This window comes from Fusarium coffeatum, assembly GCF_003316985.1.
Source record: "Fusarium coffeatum strain FIESC_28 chromosome Unknown BRIP53273_contig_38, whole genome shotgun sequence".
NCBI classification, from domain to species: Eukaryota; Fungi; Ascomycota; class Sordariomycetes; order Hypocreales; family Nectriaceae; genus Fusarium; species Fusarium coffeatum.
The window spans coordinates 1,693-20,005 of record NW_022157835.1 but is presented as its reverse complement, the minus strand read 5'-3'; the positions used below and the strand labels follow the sequence as shown (position 1 = coordinate 20,005).

The following is an 18,313-nucleotide window of genomic DNA, read 5'->3' as shown; positions in this document are numbered from 1 at the left end:
GCCGACAGTGTGCCACCAAACCTTCGACAAAAGGTTCTGCTCTGAGTTTCTATGATGCGGGGCTTGTCTGAACAAGTTCATCGCCCAAATGCTGCTGATCACAGACATCTCCATGCCGAACGCTGATTGCGCGCTACGAAATTACACGTGTTGAGGTAAACAAGGAACGTTATTTAACCCGGGAATGTTGAGCCTTCTCAAACTTAGCTCTTCCACTATTTTGCCTTTTTAAAGAACTTCTCTCTCCAACGTGCAATTACCGTTCTCTAAGGATAAATACTACTACTACTTCCACAACTAGGAAAACAATATGACTTTCTTTCCTGCATATATGGAATTTAAGGCGCTCCTCTCAGGAGAAGTCGATTATGAGGCGCTTGCATCACAAAGAACAGCGGTATCAGCATCAGGCTCAAACCAACGAAACCAGTCTTCCAGTAACTCGGGTCCTAGCCGACCACATGATCACACTAGGTATAAGCATCGACAAGAAAACCGTGCTACAGCGCAAGAAACCCTCTCGGTCTTGCCAGACCTTCTTGAAGAACTCGGTACAGAAGACAAGGCTGAGGATGCTACGAGATATTCCTTCGAGTCCCTCCACCAGCTGCATCCCGCCATGTGTCCACACTACCCACAACCCGCTACGATCAAAGTCGTCAACAGCGATACTCTAAACGCCGCTATTGATCTGTCCGGGCTGTTCTATGGCAACTTTCCGAACTCGAACCACGGGAGCAAGCCGCCTTTGGTCGTCAACTTTGCCAATCGCCATAGTCCTGGTGGAGGGTGGCTCAATGGTGCTATGGCACAGGAGGAGGGACTGTGTTACCGAAGTTCACTCGCGATGAGTTTGGACAAGAGTCTGTATCCGATGGAGAGGAGCGAAGCTATCTATAGTCCCTACGTACTCATCATGCGTCAGGATCTGGCTTCAGGGCATGCGATCATGAACGTCCCTGCTAGAGACCTCCCGGTTGTAAGCGCTGTGACAGTAGCCGCACTTCACAAGCCCCCAGTGAAGACTTTGAAGACCAAGATGCATGATGAGTATGAATATGAGACCTCCGAACCTGGAAAGAGAGTCTTTGCTAATGATCGTGGCCGCGATACAACAAAGGCCAAGATAAGACTTTGTCTACGGATGGCTGCTGTGAACAGGCACGACATGCTTGTGCTTGGTGCGTTGGGATGTGGCGTTTATAGTAATCCGCCTGAGGATGTGGCTCATTGCTGGCTGGAAGTACTGCGGGAGCATGAATTTTCGGGGAACTGGTGGCGTGAGGTGTGGTTTGCTGTCTTTGACCCAAAGAAAGATGGCAACTTTGAGGTATTCCAGAATGTACTCGATGGACAGGAGGTTTAAAGTCTACGAGGCTTAGCTTCTATATAGAGTTCTTAATCAAACTATTACTGACACCGTACAGGCTATTCACACTTCAGCGCGTAGTGTAGTGTGGTGATTAAATTTATGACAATGCTAAAGGCTCTTAACTTGCTGCACTGCCTGCCCGGGCGAACCCTGATTGTTCAAATAACAGTTTACTCTTGTACTTGATTCCCAATGGTTGGCCAAGCCTCATAGCTCGGGCCTATTGGCTGTTGCCTAGTGCTGCAGCCTCCGCCACGCTGCGCGTTGATCCATTCGAAAAGAATCGGCGAATTTCAGGTGCGCAGGCCCCAGGCAACATTCAAATATCAAGATATCAGATGGCAATAAACAAATGATAGCAGCACACGTAGCTTATGCATGCAGTATACAGGCCTTCTGTCCATAGTGGAGGCCTCATGTGAGCATCAAATGCGCAAAGGTGGGTTAAATAGCTAACACATTATCCCATTGCTGCTCCTAACACCAGACTAACGAATCGTCTTCCTGATCATTAAACAACTGACATGCCTCTAAATTTCATCCCACCGCAACGGTTTCTGCCGCAAAACTCTGTCAAGCTGGGCCGGTTTATTACAAACATTGATCATCCCCACCAAAACTATCACGAACCCATCAGCCAATCAAATACCCGGGACGCTTACTTCGCCGTTCGAGGCATTATCTGGCTATACATGCAAAGAGAACTCGGCCGGCTTCAGCTCTGTGCTTAGCAATTCATTATCACCAGAACTTTCAGAACAGCTGAAGGCCTGCGTCAAGATCAAGGGGGAACGTGTCAATACATACGTGCTTGACAATCCTGAAGAATGGTTCAATCAGGCCATGTCAGCTCTTGGTACTCAACAATGGATCGAGAGGCAGATCGATAAAGATAGTCGCATTTTCATGATCTTGGGATTTTCCACAATCACAAACGCGCGAATTACCCATGTAGTTGGTAAAGGGTATAGCACCAGTGGCCGAGTTGAGATCCCGGGTATTTCTACAGCTGTTGCCGGTCTACCTATCCTTTTTATTGAGGGTATGGAGCCTTCCGTGGGGGAAGATTGGAATCGCTCTCAAAACACTGTTTCACGGCACCAGGCGAGTACATCTGTGCGTTGCAATATCGCAAGGTCCAGCACAAATGGCTTTCTAGAAAACGACTTGAAGCATTGCAGTTTTCGAAGTCCCCCCGATGGATATCTGTTGAGAGTTCACGAGGTGCCGAAGATAACGAGGATGAAGATAATCAAGATGTTATTGAAGTAGAGACAGTTGAGGCTTCTGAAGAGGATATCAACATACAATTGGAGATGATATTCATGCCTGAAAATGAGACACTATTAGTAGGCAAACAGGAAGATTGGACTCTGTTATCAGATTGAGAAAGGACCAGAGCTCTCTTTCAATAGCTCACTGTTAAAAGAATAGAAGTGAGCACTGGTTTCTATAATCTATACTAGTCTATAGGACTATTCCAATTGATACAATGACAGCCATCAAAGCTAAGCCAATCCCACCAATTGTCCTATCTGCCCCGTTGTCTGGAGTATCACCGTAGCCAATATTGGCAGGATTGTTTCCGAACCCAACTGTACGCTGCCACACAGGTGAAGAGTTTTCGAGACTCAGAACGTCAGAATGATATTCATCGAGAACACCAGAGAAGTTAAAGGAGACGCGACCAATCACGCTACTATGCCTCCATGTAGGTAGTGACGGATTATCCACAACCTCGTGATAATTCGGTTGCTTGATCGCATATGCAACCCAAAAGGCAGCGAAGGTCATATTGGCTGTCTTGTTGTCAAACTGTAAGCTGGTCTTGGGATAGTCATACTCGACCGACCCAGTCCAAAGACCCTCGTCTTGTGTAAAGTAGTATCCCTGGTCCAAGATCGTAACTCTCCACTCATCCTTGTACTCGGTAGAATTGCAGACCGGTACCTTCATATTCTGCCAGGTTGCGGCATCTAGCCCTGCCACTGTTTCGGTAAAATTGTAAGCTCCTCCTGTGACCTGGGTAGTTGTAAAGTTGAAGTAGTCAGGGCCAGTGTGAAGTCTATAGTAAGGAGCATCAAGTGGCCTGAATAAAATGTTAGTGAAAAATTACTCAACGCTTTAGTTAAACTTACTGAGCCGAGAAAACGTAAGAGCGATTTTGTCCATCGCGCATCCACCATGCTCCGAAGTCAGAGACATTGGTAGGCCCAGAGGCTTGCGGCATAAGAGTAAGCCAGAATTCTAGTGAATTATTTCCAGGGTTCTCCTTCCGATGTTCTAGAACGCTAAGGATGGCATCGTATTTAATGGTAGTAGAGAAGTTCCTGACCTCCTCGCATTGCTTATGGGGCTCGACATAAGGAGTAAAGTCGACTACAAACTCGGCCTCTACCGTAGCATTATAGTATCTGTAAAATGTTAGTTAAGCGTTCAAGAATTACTGAGAGGAATTAGACTTACGATCCGACCCAGCTGTAAAAGTCACCGAGCCCGGTGACGTTTTCGGGACGACGGTTCTCGGTAGGATCATATTCCTTCTTCTCTTCCTCTTCCTTTTCCTCTTGACTGAGGCTTAAGGTTATGAGAGAGAATAGGAAGACAGCGCTTAGGAATATCTGTTTGAAAGCTAACATCGTGGCTAACTGATAAAGATGCGACAGTACCAATATGGCATGAGATAAAGGCTTAAAAGGCGCTGAACGCGACTATTTAGTAAGTTGAGTTGGTTGCGCTAGGTAATCTCGCTTAAAGGCCCGGTGACTTCTTCTGTTGGTTCTTCTGTTGGTTCTGAACTCTTGGCTGTCTTGGCTTTTCCTACTTGCTCTGATACTATTGGTCTGCCGTGCGGCGAAGCACCAGTTGTTGCCGTTAGCCGTTTGTGTCATGATAATACGGCAGGTGCTACAGATTATGGTCTTATATGGGGAGCCTTTTAGGCTGATTACTTGTATACTATTGGGTAACAGAAAAATCATCTTCTAAGACCCAGGGCGACAACATCAAGCGGAGCAGATGTTGTCTGAAGCTTGCATGACTTGACTGAAACAATGGGTCTCTTATGTTCCCAGCGGTCGATTTCATTTGATACACCAAAGACAGACTGTATTAGTGCCTCTCGGGAAGACCTAGCAATTGGAGGTCATAAAGGCACAGAGAATGCTTATAGCAAAAGCAACCACTTATGGAACTGCCTGCGTCCATGAAGATGCTTGGAATAACTTATTGGTAATCACCGAACCTCGTAGTCATGCCCGATTGGGCTTCTTGCTACCTGCACCAAGGGGAGTCCCAGTTGCAACTTCCTTTTACAGTCACTTTCCTTCACCATATTGCCACTTGACATCGGAAGGTGCTCTTCCCATTAGACTGATCAAAGCTTTTCGTTCGTTTCTTAATCTTTCTTCTTCTTTATCATCATCCGTTGCCGCTCTTCATTCACATTTGTCAGTTTACAAGTCATTAGTCTACTCAAAAGTACCATCCCAGACGCACTACTTAATTCTCTTTAGCTTTGTTTTACTACTATAGTGCTTAGCTATATACAACCATTCGGCATGACTTCACCAGCATTATCTTCCGCCTCCGCCTCAGTTAATCATATGACACCTGAACAGTACCGCACAATGAGGCACTTCCAGATGGTGGCTATCAGGACATGACCGTGCGCCCGTAAGAGTGGGAGAAGAATTGGCCGGTGAGAGCCTAAGAGACGAAATAATACTCTCACCTTATGTCACTTTAGTCAAGAATTTAGACTATTTTATTCTAATATTGTATGCTTTGAAAAGTATCTCTTTCTGTTGCGTCTCTGCCTCGGTAGGCTGATATAATCTTCGCTACATCCGTTGGTGCGTAAAAGAGCAAGTCGGCACACACTTACCTTCGACCTACTTTCTGCCGCAAACAGGCTTTGATTCGAGACAGACGTGTCACACCGGTCAAGAGGACTGCATTCAGCTGCGCCCAGAAAACAGAAAAGCAATGGAAAGGTTGTTCCGACTCCATCGATTGAGACGGCTTGCAACGACAGGCTTGGGACATCTGTCTTGTTTCTATGGATACTCAGCAGGGTAATCAAGTTTATGCGCTCCAGGGATGCAATGTTCTCATGGTGCTAAGAAGGATAACTGGGTCCAGGCACAATGTCATCGGGGGATCCTATTTGCACGGCTTTACGGAAGGCAATGCGGAACGGATCCCAGGGGATCAGGTCGGATTGAGTGATAGTTTGTAAAAGCTTGTTTTAGGTTTATAGCCCAAAATGATGTTTTCGACCTTGTCTAGCACGCGTTTGCAACACACTTGATAATTATGTATATATACTAAGAATAGTAAACGCAACTAGGCTGCAGCATACTCCATGTGATATACAACGATCACAGATGAGTACAAGTATATATTCCTCTCCTTGACAGTAGCTCGTGCGATATCATGTGCGGCTTTAACAGCACAACGGGCACTTCAAGTCTATGATAGAATTTTAGCAAAACAAGATACAATCGGCCAGAATATAAAAGAGCCCTTACCTAGTAGGCACCAGCAGCCGCAAGGCCTGCGATGGCAGCAACAGCAACAACTCCGAGTCCAGTACCGCGAGCTCCAGAGTTCTCAGCAGCGCTGGTAGAGGTGGCGGTGCTTGCAGCAGTCTCGCTGACTGAGCCAGTGGCCGCTTCGGCACCAGAGTTGGTAGCCTTGGCAGTGGCAGTACCAGTCTCAGTGGCAGAAGCAGTAGCCCAAACGAAGGTAGAGCAGAATCCGCTGACAGGAATGGCGTAAGAAGAGAGCTGCTCATTGACCTCAGGGACATCACTGCAAGCGTCATAGACGCTGGAAATATCCTCCTTCATCTCAGAAACCCAGCTCACCATGGACTTGGCGTAAGAGGTATAAGCAGCGGCCATGGAGCCAGTGACTGCTGGGATAGTGCAGGACTCAGCGATGTCGGCGACGTCGGTCTGCTTGGCGAGGAAGCTTTCGAGGGTCTTGTCGGCAGTGGGCATGTCGCTCATAACATCGACGAGACCGCTGGCAGCTGAGGTGCAGGCGTCAATGTCACGCTTAGCGGCGTTGACGGAGCCAGCCATGGCGGCGGCGAAAATAGAGAGCTTAGTGACTTGCATTTTGTTGGAATGGGTTCAAAAGAGTGTGGTGAAATGAATATTGAGATAGTTGGCTGGAAAACTGACGATCTGATAAGGAACTAAACAGCGTTCGGGATGACCTTATATAATCCATCTCCTTTGCATTAAGGGTTGTCACTGAATGAGCTTGATAATAAAAGTGGGATCGCTCACGCCGTCGGTCCGTTGAAGATGCCTGAGAGCTGAACCTCGTGATCCACAGGGAACCTACTGTCGCGATTTGATAGGACGAGAAACCAAAAGATCGTCAAGGCCCTCTCGGCATTGACCCATTGTGTCGGCAGTTACCGAATGGAGTCAAGAACGTTCATTTCCATGAAAAGTTTAATTGTGAATCAATTTGTCTTCTGATGAAAGTCTAGCCTCAATTCGGAATGCGAGAACGCGCTTTGACAGAGGCTAGAAGACTTTAGTTTGTCCTGTCACGAAAAACCGCGCCCTACAACTACCACTAATGCAGGGGTTATACGCGTCGGATAACCAATCATCCACTGGCTCCTGATGCGGGGACCAACTCTGTAATGGCGGGTTTTCCTTGTGAATATTCGTCGAGAACAGAACATTTACATCAGAGGCATGTGACGTGTGAACTCTAGTTTACCACAATGCGAGTTTTTATCTCACAGAAAATGATCTACCACTGTGTGCCTGTTTCTTTCTGCCGTCCATAAACGGTAAACAGCGCAAGGGAAACATTTACTGTCACGAACAACGCCCGGCTAAGTCTAAAGTCTTGAAGTACCCGCACCTGGATAATACAATGACAATTAATAAGTCAGAGTCTGAACCTCCATTTGCTTACTATCACCTGGTGTAGGTGCTTCGGCAGTTCCAGTTACGCGTTGGAATAAAACCGTTATAGGGTAGCCGTCTTATCGATAACGATAAATCGGGGTTGAAATAGCTTATGTAAATAACGTAATAGAGTGACTTAATCAACGTCATTAAATAGCTAGAGCTGGTGGGTAAACCGTGTCTACTCATAGTATCGATCCAGCTTCAGCGTTTGTTGAGTTAGATCAGTTGTCAAAGCAATTCTTCCAACGTCTTGATCGGGGTACACGTCGCGAATCTAAACCTGAACATCCCCAAAAACCTTCAAACGATCCTCACCACTAAAACCACTTCCAGCCTGATTCGAGATATTAACGAACGGAGTATCCCTCGTCAAGCCAGGTACACCAGTGAGGAAATCTGGTGCCCGAATTCGCCATCGAATGATCACGTTGGCAACTGCACAGATAACCAACGCCGCCGTGGAGATAACTGTAACGCTAAGCCACAACCAATCGACCGCGTAGGTGCGTTTCGCAAACTGAGTCCAGGTCGCTGTACTGCTCTTCCAAGGAAACTCAACATCTTCTATAATGACTCCATCGCCACCGGTCAGAGCAGTCAGGTTATAGGATGCCACAACAAAGGTATTCAAAACCGTGGCAAGCCGTCTTTCTAGAAGTCGTGCAGATGTATGGGTGTAGCAGCCCTGAATGTCACGGTCGAGTGTTGTGTTCCAAGGCCTATTACCCTGGCGGCTCAGTGTGCTCGTTGGGTCTCTTAGATAATATGCCAGGGTGCTTGGCCCCTTTTGACCTCCGTGTTCAGTTGCGCCGGTGAATGGGATATCGAACAAAACACTCTGGGCCATACGCAAAGAAGACAGGGCCGTTAAGTTTCCCTGGTTGGGGTGAAAAGGCGCTCGCCGTATGCGGACGGCTCGACATATAAGGTCGGCATCAGGAGTTACTCTGGTGCATCCTATTGCCATCTCGGTATATGAGATACTAATATCGCAAAGCCTCAATCTCGTAATCTCCTTGCAAGGGCTTACAGCACAAAATACACACTCGCCCCCTAGAACAAGCTGAAGATTAGAATGCGCCTCAAGCTGGACACCTCTCGTTTTCAGTTGTTGACGTGCTGCAGATGTATTTGCAATGTCAAACCAGATGTTCGGGTAGCCCCTGACACTTTTGTTCTGGTTGCCTTTGTTACTTTCGAAACCTGAAAAGATGGTTTCGTAAGACTGCAAAGCTAATCGGACGGGGGAGGTTGTGTTATGGAAAACAGGGACGTGGAACCGTTTTTGACCCAGCTGGCACCGTCTAGGTCTTCACCGCAGTTGAGTCTTTGATAGTGGAATCGAACTGTCATGGTTAAGTTGCCAGCTCCATTGAGAAATGGGGTTCGAATTGGAAGCCCTATGAGAGATACATAAGGCACAATCTCGTCCAATGGGACTGTGACCCATGATGTAGGATTCTCGTCGTCATATCCAGGTAAAGGCTCAAGGAAAGGCACACGTACATTGCGCCACAAGTCTCGGTACCCAAGGCGAGGTGCCTGGGCTGTACCCCCAAGTTCCTTGATGACATTGTCAAAGTTGGGACTGCTGGTATTGGCATGTAAGACTAGAATATCAGGACTGGAGAATGGGGCAGAGTAGATACCCCGCATTCCAGCAATGAAGTTTGACCTTATCGATGCGCCGTAGTGTACATAAGCTCCATGACTATAATATGCCTCGATTTCACTCTGGTTATTACCAAGATAGTGAAGGGCTGGTGTCTGTGTAGTGTTGATGTTGTGCTGTATGTGGATGGAGCGAAGGGCTGCTTGACCTCCTAGGGGGCCCAATAGCCAGACTGCAGCAACGACAACAGCGGTCACTTCTTTGATTCTTCTGAGTGTTAGAAGGTTTACTAATGCGGCAGCTGTTGTCTGACTGGTAAGGAGAAATTCGAGAGAAGTTAATGTCGTGCCCCTCTCAGCTTTCAGTAGTGCGACAGTCTTAAGAAATGGCCCTAGCACAGCGGCGAATGTAACAGGCCACAGTGTAGAGGCAATTTGAAGGATTTCAATTACTGTATCGCCGAAAGAGCTTTGTTCCTTGTTGTGAAAGTAGAAAACCATTGAGACGAGGACTAGTCGAGCGTGAGAATGCATACAATACTGTTGTAAGATTACATACCTATGTAAAGGGTAGGTACAAGAAGAAGAGCTATCGGCGCACCGACCCTTCTCAGCAAAGAGGGTGCTGACTGCCTCAGTGATTGAGCGGTTCCTGCTGTAACTTTGTTCTCAGCCTCAGAGGAATCTGATCGCTCTGATATAGCCATTAGACCTCGCTTCTCAGGCTTCGTAGCAGGCTCCATTGTGACGAAGACTGGTAGCCAATATTCAGTAGATTGGAGGATAGAACGCGATATCTAGAGACAGGAGATGGATTTGCAGAAAGCGGGGGCTTGGTTCAAGTACTACAGCCTTGTGGCTGAGATCCGCCTTACTGATACACTAATGTGTGCGGATTACAGAATGTGCATCTCAAAAAGCCTTACTAGGGGGACTAATCTCGCCCGGCTAACCTTGGTACCTTTGAGGCCATCCAGTGGACATTGCTGTTACACAGACTATTGATATCACCGGGGTCAGCTGAAGTCCCTAACTACCACATTATTGGCTCCTAAGAATGTTATCTGTTACAGCGCCCCCAAACTGCTCTTTTCCCCCGAAGGACAATGCGATTAGATTTAAGAGCGTTTATCTATAGGTGCTGTTACTTAAGCATGCAGTGTCAGAGATTGTGCAACGGGCAGTTATAGCTTATCTGTCTATTAAGCCAGGTGGAGTTGTACATGAAGTTAAGTGCAAACACACGAGACCCCGTACAACAACCAGTCTACAATTTACTAGCTAAAGAAAGTTACTATGTCTTTACAATAAAAGAAAACCTTTTCAGTAAAATTAATAATTATAGTTATCTTAAAGTAGTGATCGATCTGTAATTAGCCGGTGAACTGATTCTAAATATAGCATCAGAGTCTTGCCTAAACACTGACGTAATGAATGGAGGTCCATTTTACCCCGCAATACTGGAAAGTCAATTATCCATCAGACTAAAAGGATCTTTCGACAGACAACTATTCACTCAATCGAAAGAAGAAAATTAGTAAAAATGGCAAACCAGGAGATTCCAACCTGCCGCTGGGGCATCTTGAGTAAGTCCCAATTCACCAACCCATGCACTGTCACCCTGACATCAGATACACAGCCGCTGGTCTCATCTCCTCCTGGTTCGTCTCAGACCTCGTCTCTCCCAGGGACGATGCGAAAGCCAACCACATCATTCATGCCATTGGCGCATCGTCTGTGAAGAAGGGCCAAGACTTTGTCGACAAATTCATGACCAACGTCGAGAAGAAGCCTGTCTTGTACGGTACTTACGAAGAACTTTACAATGACCCCGAGATCGACTGCATCTACATCGGCAGCCCTCACGGCCTTCACTACCGCGACTGCATGGCGGCTATCAATGCCGGAAAGAACGTTCTCTGCGAGAAGGCTTTTACGATCAACGCCAAAGAGGCCCGTGAGGTTTTTAAGGCTGCAAAGGCGAAGGGCGTCTATGTTGCTGAGGCCATGTGGCTGCGACACCGACCTATGATCGCTGAGATCAGAAAGCAATTGTACGAAGACAAGGTCATTGGCGAGGTTACACGCACCAACTGCGACTTCCACGCGCACTGGGACTTGGATGCTCTTCCCGAAACTTCGCGACTTAAGAACATCGAACTAGGCGCTGGTACCCTGCTTGACATCGGTATCTACTCACTCACTTGGGCCATCACGACCCTGGACCCCTCAACCCCTGCCGCTGGTGGAGCCAAGGCTGCAGCACAGAGCGATATCGGTAGCGAAAAGCCTAAGATCATGGCGACGCAGTCGTTCAATGGCAAGGTCGAAGTTGGCACCAGCGCTATCTTGCATTACCCCAGCAGTGGACGACAGGGTGTTATCACCTCGACGGGAAGCTCTGCACGCGGTGGTTCGCATATCTTTGGAAGTATTGAGGGCACTGATGGTTTCATCGAATTGGAAGGAAACGCGCCGTCTCATCCGACCGCCTTTATCGTTTACCCTCGCTGGTCTGAGGGTGCTAAACCTGAAGGCAAGCGGTATGAGTGGAGCCTGAAGCCTCGACAGGGCTTCCAGTTCGAAGCAGACAACACGGCGTTGGATTTACAGGCTGGTAAGAAAGAGAGCTCTATCATGCCCTGGTCTGAGACTATCCATGTCATGGAGATCATGGATGAGATTCGACGACAGGGTGGTACGAAATATCCTCAAGATGAGTAGAGGCTAGTAAGAAGATACTATGCATGCTAGTGCTTTCTGGCCCGTCCAAAGACAAGAGTGACGGTGTTGAATATCGTAATGTATCTAGAAAGTGGAAGTATGTCTATATATATGCATCTTCAGTCCTATAAATAGGTATCAGTGAAAAAGTACCATAGGAACCAAATCAATACAACTACTTACCAATCATCTTCAGTCACTATTGGGTTATGACTCCCAATCATCTGGCGTCCTGGATCATGCACCAGGAAGCGTACTCTGCCACTCCTTGAATCTTCTTCATTGGCTTCCTCGTCTAGAGGTACGGCCTCTCGAACAGTTCCGAAAAACGCGTTGGGAAAGGAACTAAGGATGAATTTTCGAATTCTTGATATTGCCAGTTAGCTTCGGAGGTATTCATCAGAGGTGCGCATGATAGAGCTTGACTTACTCTTCTGCATCATAACGCTCCCCATATGGAACATCGTAGGCCGCGTAGGCGCTCGGTGATGATGGATTCACATTGACATCATTGATTCGCATCAGGGTCCGTAGGTACCGGTGTCGGGCGATACGATACACGGTGAATCGACCCTTGACATTGTACTCCGACCATAGTAGACGCGCTAGCCCTTGAAGGTCACCAACGTGTTCTGTAGTTGATAATAGATAAGTATCGAGTCGAGGTCGATCGAGATGTTTCCAGAACACATCGAAGTTATGTTGACGGTATTTCCATAAACGATACTCGTAAGCTTCTTCAATTAGCACCAACAAGGAAAGGAAGAGGAAGAAAAAGAGGAAGGAGAGAGTCAGCCACGTAGAGCAGATTACATACATGGGCTTCGACGACTGAGATCAATACTGTTGGTACGAGTGGCAATTGAACAGACCCCTCGCGGGTTCGAATATACATTTTTGCCGTCAAAGGCAACGCAGGCACAATCAACGTCGAATCCTGTAAGCATCTCACTAATCGATTTGTATAGTCGAAGTATAACCTAAGGTGAAAGATGTTCTTAAGAAACAGGTTTATCTCCAGAACTGTTGAGCGTACGTACCTGGATGTGGCGATACGGCCATCGAGGTGCAATAAATGTGATGGCATTTTCAGACCGTAAAGTTAGACCGGCTCCTTGTGCGAGCCCTTGTCGTTCCCGTACCTGGCGCTCTATCTCGTATATTAGCTTGATCGCATCGTCTTCGCTCTCCAGACCATAGAGGAAAAGGTCAATGTCACTCGATTTCGCAACGTGTCTATATCAAGTAAGTGAACGTTTAAAAAGGAATCCTAATGGATGGAGCAACCTACCTATAGTAAGCCTCCCATGGCTTTTCTATTGTTGGTGCCTCCTTTATCTTGCCAATATCCTTTCGGCGGGGTAGTAAAGGCAGCAGTGTGGCAGAACCCGCAACCACGACGTGGTCTAACTCGGCTTCGAATTGACTCATGTCAGCAAAATAAGAATTCGAGTGCTCCGGTGCGGATATAATACCTAGTCCAACTAAGGTCCCTGGGAATGTGAGTATTTCTGTCACCAATATCTGGAACAAAGTTGCCATGAGAAGACTAACCGTAGGTGAAAGCATCGAAGCGCTGACGGTAATCTTCTATAGTTGGTGTAATAGCCAAATCACCATGTTTTATGATGGCATTCGGCTAGAGCTTCATGATATAACGGCTGTTCAGTACATCATCATCGCGATCGGTTGTTATGCTGTGAATATGTGGATTGTCGTAGATAGAAATAAGGTTAGCAAAATCGTCAATATTATTCCCGCCCGTTGGGGGATTAGCAAAGACTTTGCGCAGAGACTCTTCGTAAGAAAGGTACTGTTGCATCAAATCGAACGTGCTGTCCTCTGAGTGTTGGTGGAGATGCGAGATAAACTCTGATGGGGGAGGTGTTGGAATAGGTATATCGGCGATATCGATCGTGACCTCCTCGTCGGCTTCTGGGATCGGAACTGCTGATAGTGCCAGGGGAAAGATCTGAGAAATGTCGCTGGGCGCTTGCTGGCTGCTGCCCAAGTGACTGAGTGAGAGATTGTCTTGGAATTCTGCTGAGTGTAATTGTGAACCATTCCTCATTTCGCTAGCACTTAGCTCGCTGAAGGCCTGCTGGTTGCTGTGTAGATCGTTGACAGAAAAACCCGATTGATGCGCATCAGAGATTTCCCTCTCATTATCAGCAGGCTCGCTGGAGGCAGGGCGACTCCTGTTTGCAATGTTGATAGAGATATTTGTCCGGTACACGTCTGAGCCTGACTGCGAATCCCTCCCGCTCTCATTATCAGCTGGTATGCGGGTGCCTGGCTGACCTCTGTCTGCATTGTAGGTGGAGAGACTTGTTTGGTACGCATCTGAGTCTGATTGTGGATCCCTTTCCCTCCAACTTCCTTCCCTCTGTCTCCTCTGCCGAGTTCTCTGTTGGCGGCGTGATAGTCGCCGCTGATGGGAGGGATGAGCATGCGTATCACGAACTTGGACTGTGCCCTGTGAGGAATTGGGTGGTGAAGTTTGTCGTCGTTGGCGACGATGCGAGGGACGCTGCCGAGAATGTCTTTCAACCACTCGAACACTGTCTGGCGATATATCGCGTAGTCGTCGCCAACAGAAGAGATCAGAAAGACCCATGGCCGTTTATGGGGTAAGTTTGTTTCTTCGTTTGTATTGTTTAATGCCGGTTGGATCCCAAGACTTGCGCAGTAAGGCGAAGAGGGTATGCAATGCATAAGACATGTGACAAGTCCATTTAATACTGGATATTTTGGAATACCAATCTGGTCTAGAATGCTTGATAAACTCTCATCATTACCCTGTTTCCTGGTCTGCGCCAAGGGTTGGATCAACAGGCAGATCTTCCGTTGAAGAAGCGGCTGATGGGCTCGGGCCGCCTTTCGGAATGCCCATCTGCATACCGCAGTCTTATCCTTGCACATAGAGGCGTCTAGATGAAAGACCTCATATGCTTAGCCAATTGAGACCCACGGAGGGCTCCGCATGACACATGGACGTCTTGGCGACTGCCTGATATGCGGATGATAGCGACAGACTTCTTGATCCAGCCATGATATGATCCTCAGTAATATGATTGATAAGATTGGGCTCAATATTCAACAAGCAGGTCGACTTATATGGATGGAGTGAGTCTATTTCTGTAACGATGGTTGCTGCTGAAGACTGTGGCTGGTTGTAACATGACTGAAGAGTACCAATCAACATCGAACAGCTGTTCGGTTGCTGACACAGAGCGGGTTTTGTTCTTGATACTTGTAAACAGACGGCGAATCCTTTGCCTTTTCCTGTGGTCAGCCAATTTCGCTGGCATTGACCCCACAGCGTCTATCACACATCAGTGTGGAGTTGTGGATTGTGCCACGCAGTCACACTCTGTGCGCTTGACCGAGCCGAAACCTCTGTCAACATCCCCGCAGGCTACCTCATATGCTTTACAATCTATATAATCTGTAGCAAAGACATACTGAGAGGACAACAACGAAGTCAGCACAGGTCACCTTTTCCCATGTCATCCTTTGTATCATACATCCCTCTCTACACACAGTAAGGCCCGCAATACTATCGCAGACCATGTCTCAGTCGTTAAGACTCGGGCCTGATGGACAGCCAGAGGAAATTGATACCACTGGTATCTGTCTTTTGTCGCTCGATGGTGGTGGGGTGAGAGGACTCTCGACGCTCTATGTCCTGCAAAACATTATGAGACGGGTGAACCACGAACGAACGCAAAATGGTCTAGGTCACGCTAAGCCCTGTGAAGTGTTCGATCTCATTGGGGGTACGAGCACAGGTGGGTGAGTGTCATCTACACGCAGAGACGATCTATATTGATACCAATAGACTGATTGCAATAATGCTTGGGAGACTCGAGATGGATGTTGACGACTGTATCGAGGCCTATAACGAATTGATGGAGGAGGTATTTGGTGCAAGACTTCATAGGTTTCCAGTCAAAGGTGGTGGAACGATGCAGCCACGCTTCGATTCGCGAAAGCTCAGGGCTGCGATTGAGACCGTCATTGAGAACAACAATGAAAGCCGTCAGGCCCTCCTGCATGACGGCGAAAAGCGTGGTTGTCATGTGTAAGATCGCTCCATCACCGTTGCGAAGGCAATTACTAACGAGTCTAGTGTTGTCTGTACCGCTTCCAAGAAGCCGTACGACATTACTAGACTTAGAAGCTATGAGCTGATTGATGGGGCGGCAAACATCCCTGCTACTATCTGCGAGGCCGCTCTGGCAACCTCGGCGGCCACTGGCTTTTTTGATCAGGTCCAAATCGGTGACCACCAATTTGTTGACGCGGCGTTAGGTGAGAACAACCCAGTTAACGTAGTAGAGCGAGAAGCATCGGATATATGGTGCCCCGACTCGGGTAACCTGCAGCCTTTGGTTAAGTGTTTCATCTCTATTGGTACTGGGAAGCCCGACATGGCAGCAATCGAGGATTGGATGCCCAAATTCCTGACCGAAACACTTGTCAAGATCGTGACAGACACCGAAAAGACTGCGACGTCTTTCATTTCCCGGTGGAGGGGACCTTTCGATGGGAAGCGTTATTATCGCTTCAACGTTGAGCAGGGGCTCCAGAAAATCGGCCTTCAAGAACATAAGAAGAAAGGAGAGATAGAAAGGGTGACTCGAACGTATCTTGACGATCAGGTACAGAGATTCGCTGTGCGTGACTGCGCAAGGAACATGGCGAGAAAGCAGAGTGTGTATATCGAGAACTTCGCTTAGAAAAGAATCGTAACTTATTATTGATTCAGACAAATCCGAGAGAACCCTTGAGAAGAAAGTCACTAATGGAATATCATTCATGACCAAAGAGGACTTGAGTTGCCTCCAGCAGCTCGTGGTAGTCATTCCAAAGGATCACATGCGAGAGATCGAGGTCCAAAAGGGTGGACTTCTTCTTGACTCGTACCAGTGGATCCTCCATGAAGGGGAATTTTTGAGATTCATTGATTGGACGAATCAAGAATCTTCACCCAAACAGCACCAGTTACTTTGGTTCAATGGGCATGCAGGCACTGGCAAAACAATGCTTCTGATTGGCATTATCAAAGAACTGAACACGCAATGCAAGGTATCGGGGCATAGCTTGTGTTTCTTCTTTTGTCAGGGTGGAGAAAGACAACTTAACAATGCGGCAATGGTTCTACGATCGCTCATTTGGGAGCTCCTTATGCAACAACCCCATCTCATACGCCATCTAAGGAAGCAGTATGATCCCGTCGGCCCTAGACTTTTTGAAGACAACAAAATAGCATTCCGAACACTAGAGGATGTATTCTCAGAGATAACAAAGGACCCAGAACTATTACCTGTTCATTTTATCATCGATGCTCTCGACGAGTGTGAGACTGGCACCCCGGGGCTTCGTGAACTTTACCATCTCATCTCGACCTCGATTTCTAGAACGCAAAAGATCAGATGGTTGGTCTCTGGCCGTCCTGAAATCGACCTTGCCGATCACCGAGAACTAGATGGTCTATTCTCCGATATCGAACTCGGTGCTCACAATTTGGAGGAAGCAGTCAGTGCTTATATCAACTACAAGATAGCCTCCCTCCATAGGAGGAAGGGCTATGACGACGAGGTCATTGAAGGAGTGTCGTCTGAGATCAACCAACGTGCTAATGGAATTTTCTTGTGGGTTGCTATTGTGTTCGCAGAGCTTGATGCTAACAACACTAACGGAGCCTACGCTCTTGATAACATCAAGACTTTACCACAAGAACTGGATGATTTATACGAACATATTATGGTTAGAATTGAGAGGAGACTGAGTGTCGATGTGCGGGACTGCAAGAATACTCTAATTTCTGTCCTATTGGCTTATCGTCCCTTGTCCGCTTTCGAGGTCTACACACTTGGCTCGCTGCGGTCGACTATTGATGTGGAAACAGTTGTCAAAGAGTGCGGGTCCTTTCTTTGTATAACTGAAGAAATGGTGCATATCAGACATCAGTCAGCAAGAGAGTATCTCACAAATGTCTACAAATCAAGGCTTGGAATAGGTGGACTAAGTCACGGCCATTCAGACATTTGCCGGCGGTGTATCGAAGCAATGATGACATCAAAGCATGGCCCCAACGAGTCAAAGCGTTCTACTGAACAGCAAAAGCCACCATTGAGGTCTACCTCAGATTGCTCGACCTCGATAAGGTACTACTGCCGGTACTGGGCCTCTCACCTCTGTGAAAGTCGCAGTAGTGGCTTTCAGAAAGGCTTCGTTGACGACAAAACTGTCCTGGAGTATTTAGAATGCCAGTTTCTCCACTGGATAGAGGCTCTTGCTGCCATGGGGTGGTTCTCAGAAGCTGTACCTTCCATTCGAAGGCTTTTGCAGACCCTACAGGTATACCTCTACGTTCAATGCTGGAACAAAACATCCTGACATGCTCTAGGCACCTGACAGACCTGCATCTAATCTTGTGTTATTTCTTGAGGACGCCAACAGATTTATTCTCAGTTTTGGGGGCATTATAAGTCGAGCTCCGATACAGCTTTACGGATCCGCACTGACTTTCAGCCCGGAAAGCAGCCGAATAAAGAAGACTCACTGGAGCCAAAGGCTGCCTTTCATCAAATCTATTGAAGGGTTGTGTGAACATCGGGATCTTTCCCTGCAAATACTGGAAGGCCATAAGGAT

At 47.4% G+C, this 18,313-nt stretch overlaps 7 protein-coding genes across 7 annotated transcripts; 2 read left to right on the top strand and 5 right to left on the bottom strand.

The window, feature by feature from the left end:
- Window positions 1-310: 310 nt before the first annotated feature.
- FIESC28_01468 (uncharacterized protein) lies at window positions 311-1,366 on the top strand (the record flags this gene model as incomplete). Its single annotated transcript, XM_031155618.1, has 1 exon — window positions 311-1,366. One exon carries the CDS (start codon window positions 311-313, stop codon window positions 1,364-1,366), a length of 1,056 nt encoding a protein of 351 aa, XP_031020306.1.
- A 1,473-nt stretch (window positions 1,367-2,839) lies between these two features.
- Window positions 2,840-4,011, bottom strand: FIESC28_01467 (uncharacterized protein; the record flags this gene model as incomplete). The annotated part of the gene is made up of 3 exons (XM_031155617.1): window positions 2,840-3,461; window positions 3,511-3,786; window positions 3,839-4,011. 3 exons carry the CDS (start codon window positions 4,009-4,011, stop codon window positions 2,840-2,842), a joined length of 1,071 nt encoding a protein of 356 aa, XP_031020305.1.
- Window positions 4,012-5,904: 1,893 nt separating this feature from the next.
- Window positions 5,905-6,498, bottom strand: FIESC28_01466 (uncharacterized protein; the record flags this gene model as incomplete). Its single annotated transcript, XM_031155616.1, has 1 exon — window positions 5,905-6,498. One exon carries the CDS (start codon window positions 6,496-6,498, stop codon window positions 5,905-5,907), a length of 594 nt encoding a protein of 197 aa, XP_031020304.1.
- A 1,093-nt stretch (window positions 6,499-7,591) lies between these two features.
- FIESC28_01465 (uncharacterized protein) lies at window positions 7,592-9,671 on the bottom strand (the record flags this gene model as incomplete). The annotated part of the gene is made up of 3 exons (XM_031155615.1): window positions 7,592-8,611; window positions 8,665-9,440; window positions 9,488-9,671. 3 exons carry the CDS (start codon window positions 9,669-9,671, stop codon window positions 7,592-7,594), a joined length of 1,980 nt encoding a protein of 659 aa, XP_031020303.1.
- An 800-nt stretch (window positions 9,672-10,471) lies between these two features.
- On the top strand, window positions 10,472-11,652 carry FIESC28_01464 (uncharacterized protein; the record flags this gene model as incomplete). Its single annotated transcript, XM_031155614.1, has 2 exons — window positions 10,472-10,514; window positions 10,568-11,652. 2 exons carry the CDS (start codon window positions 10,472-10,474, stop codon window positions 11,650-11,652), a joined length of 1,128 nt encoding a protein of 375 aa, XP_031020302.1.
- A 103-nt stretch (window positions 11,653-11,755) lies between these two features.
- FIESC28_01463 (uncharacterized protein) lies at window positions 11,756-13,083 on the bottom strand (the record flags this gene model as incomplete). The annotated part of the gene is made up of 5 exons (XM_031155613.1): window positions 11,756-11,777; window positions 11,836-12,018; window positions 12,083-12,284; window positions 12,689-12,888; window positions 12,944-13,083. 5 exons carry the CDS (start codon window positions 13,081-13,083, stop codon window positions 11,756-11,758), a joined length of 747 nt encoding a protein of 248 aa, XP_031020301.1.
- Window positions 13,084-13,291: 208 nt separating this feature from the next.
- On the bottom strand, window positions 13,292-14,269 carry FIESC28_01462 (uncharacterized protein; the record flags this gene model as incomplete). Its single annotated transcript, XM_031155612.1, has 1 exon — window positions 13,292-14,269. One exon carries the CDS (start codon window positions 14,267-14,269, stop codon window positions 13,292-13,294), a length of 978 nt encoding a protein of 325 aa, XP_031020300.1.
- Window positions 14,270-18,313: the final 4,044 nt, after the last annotated feature.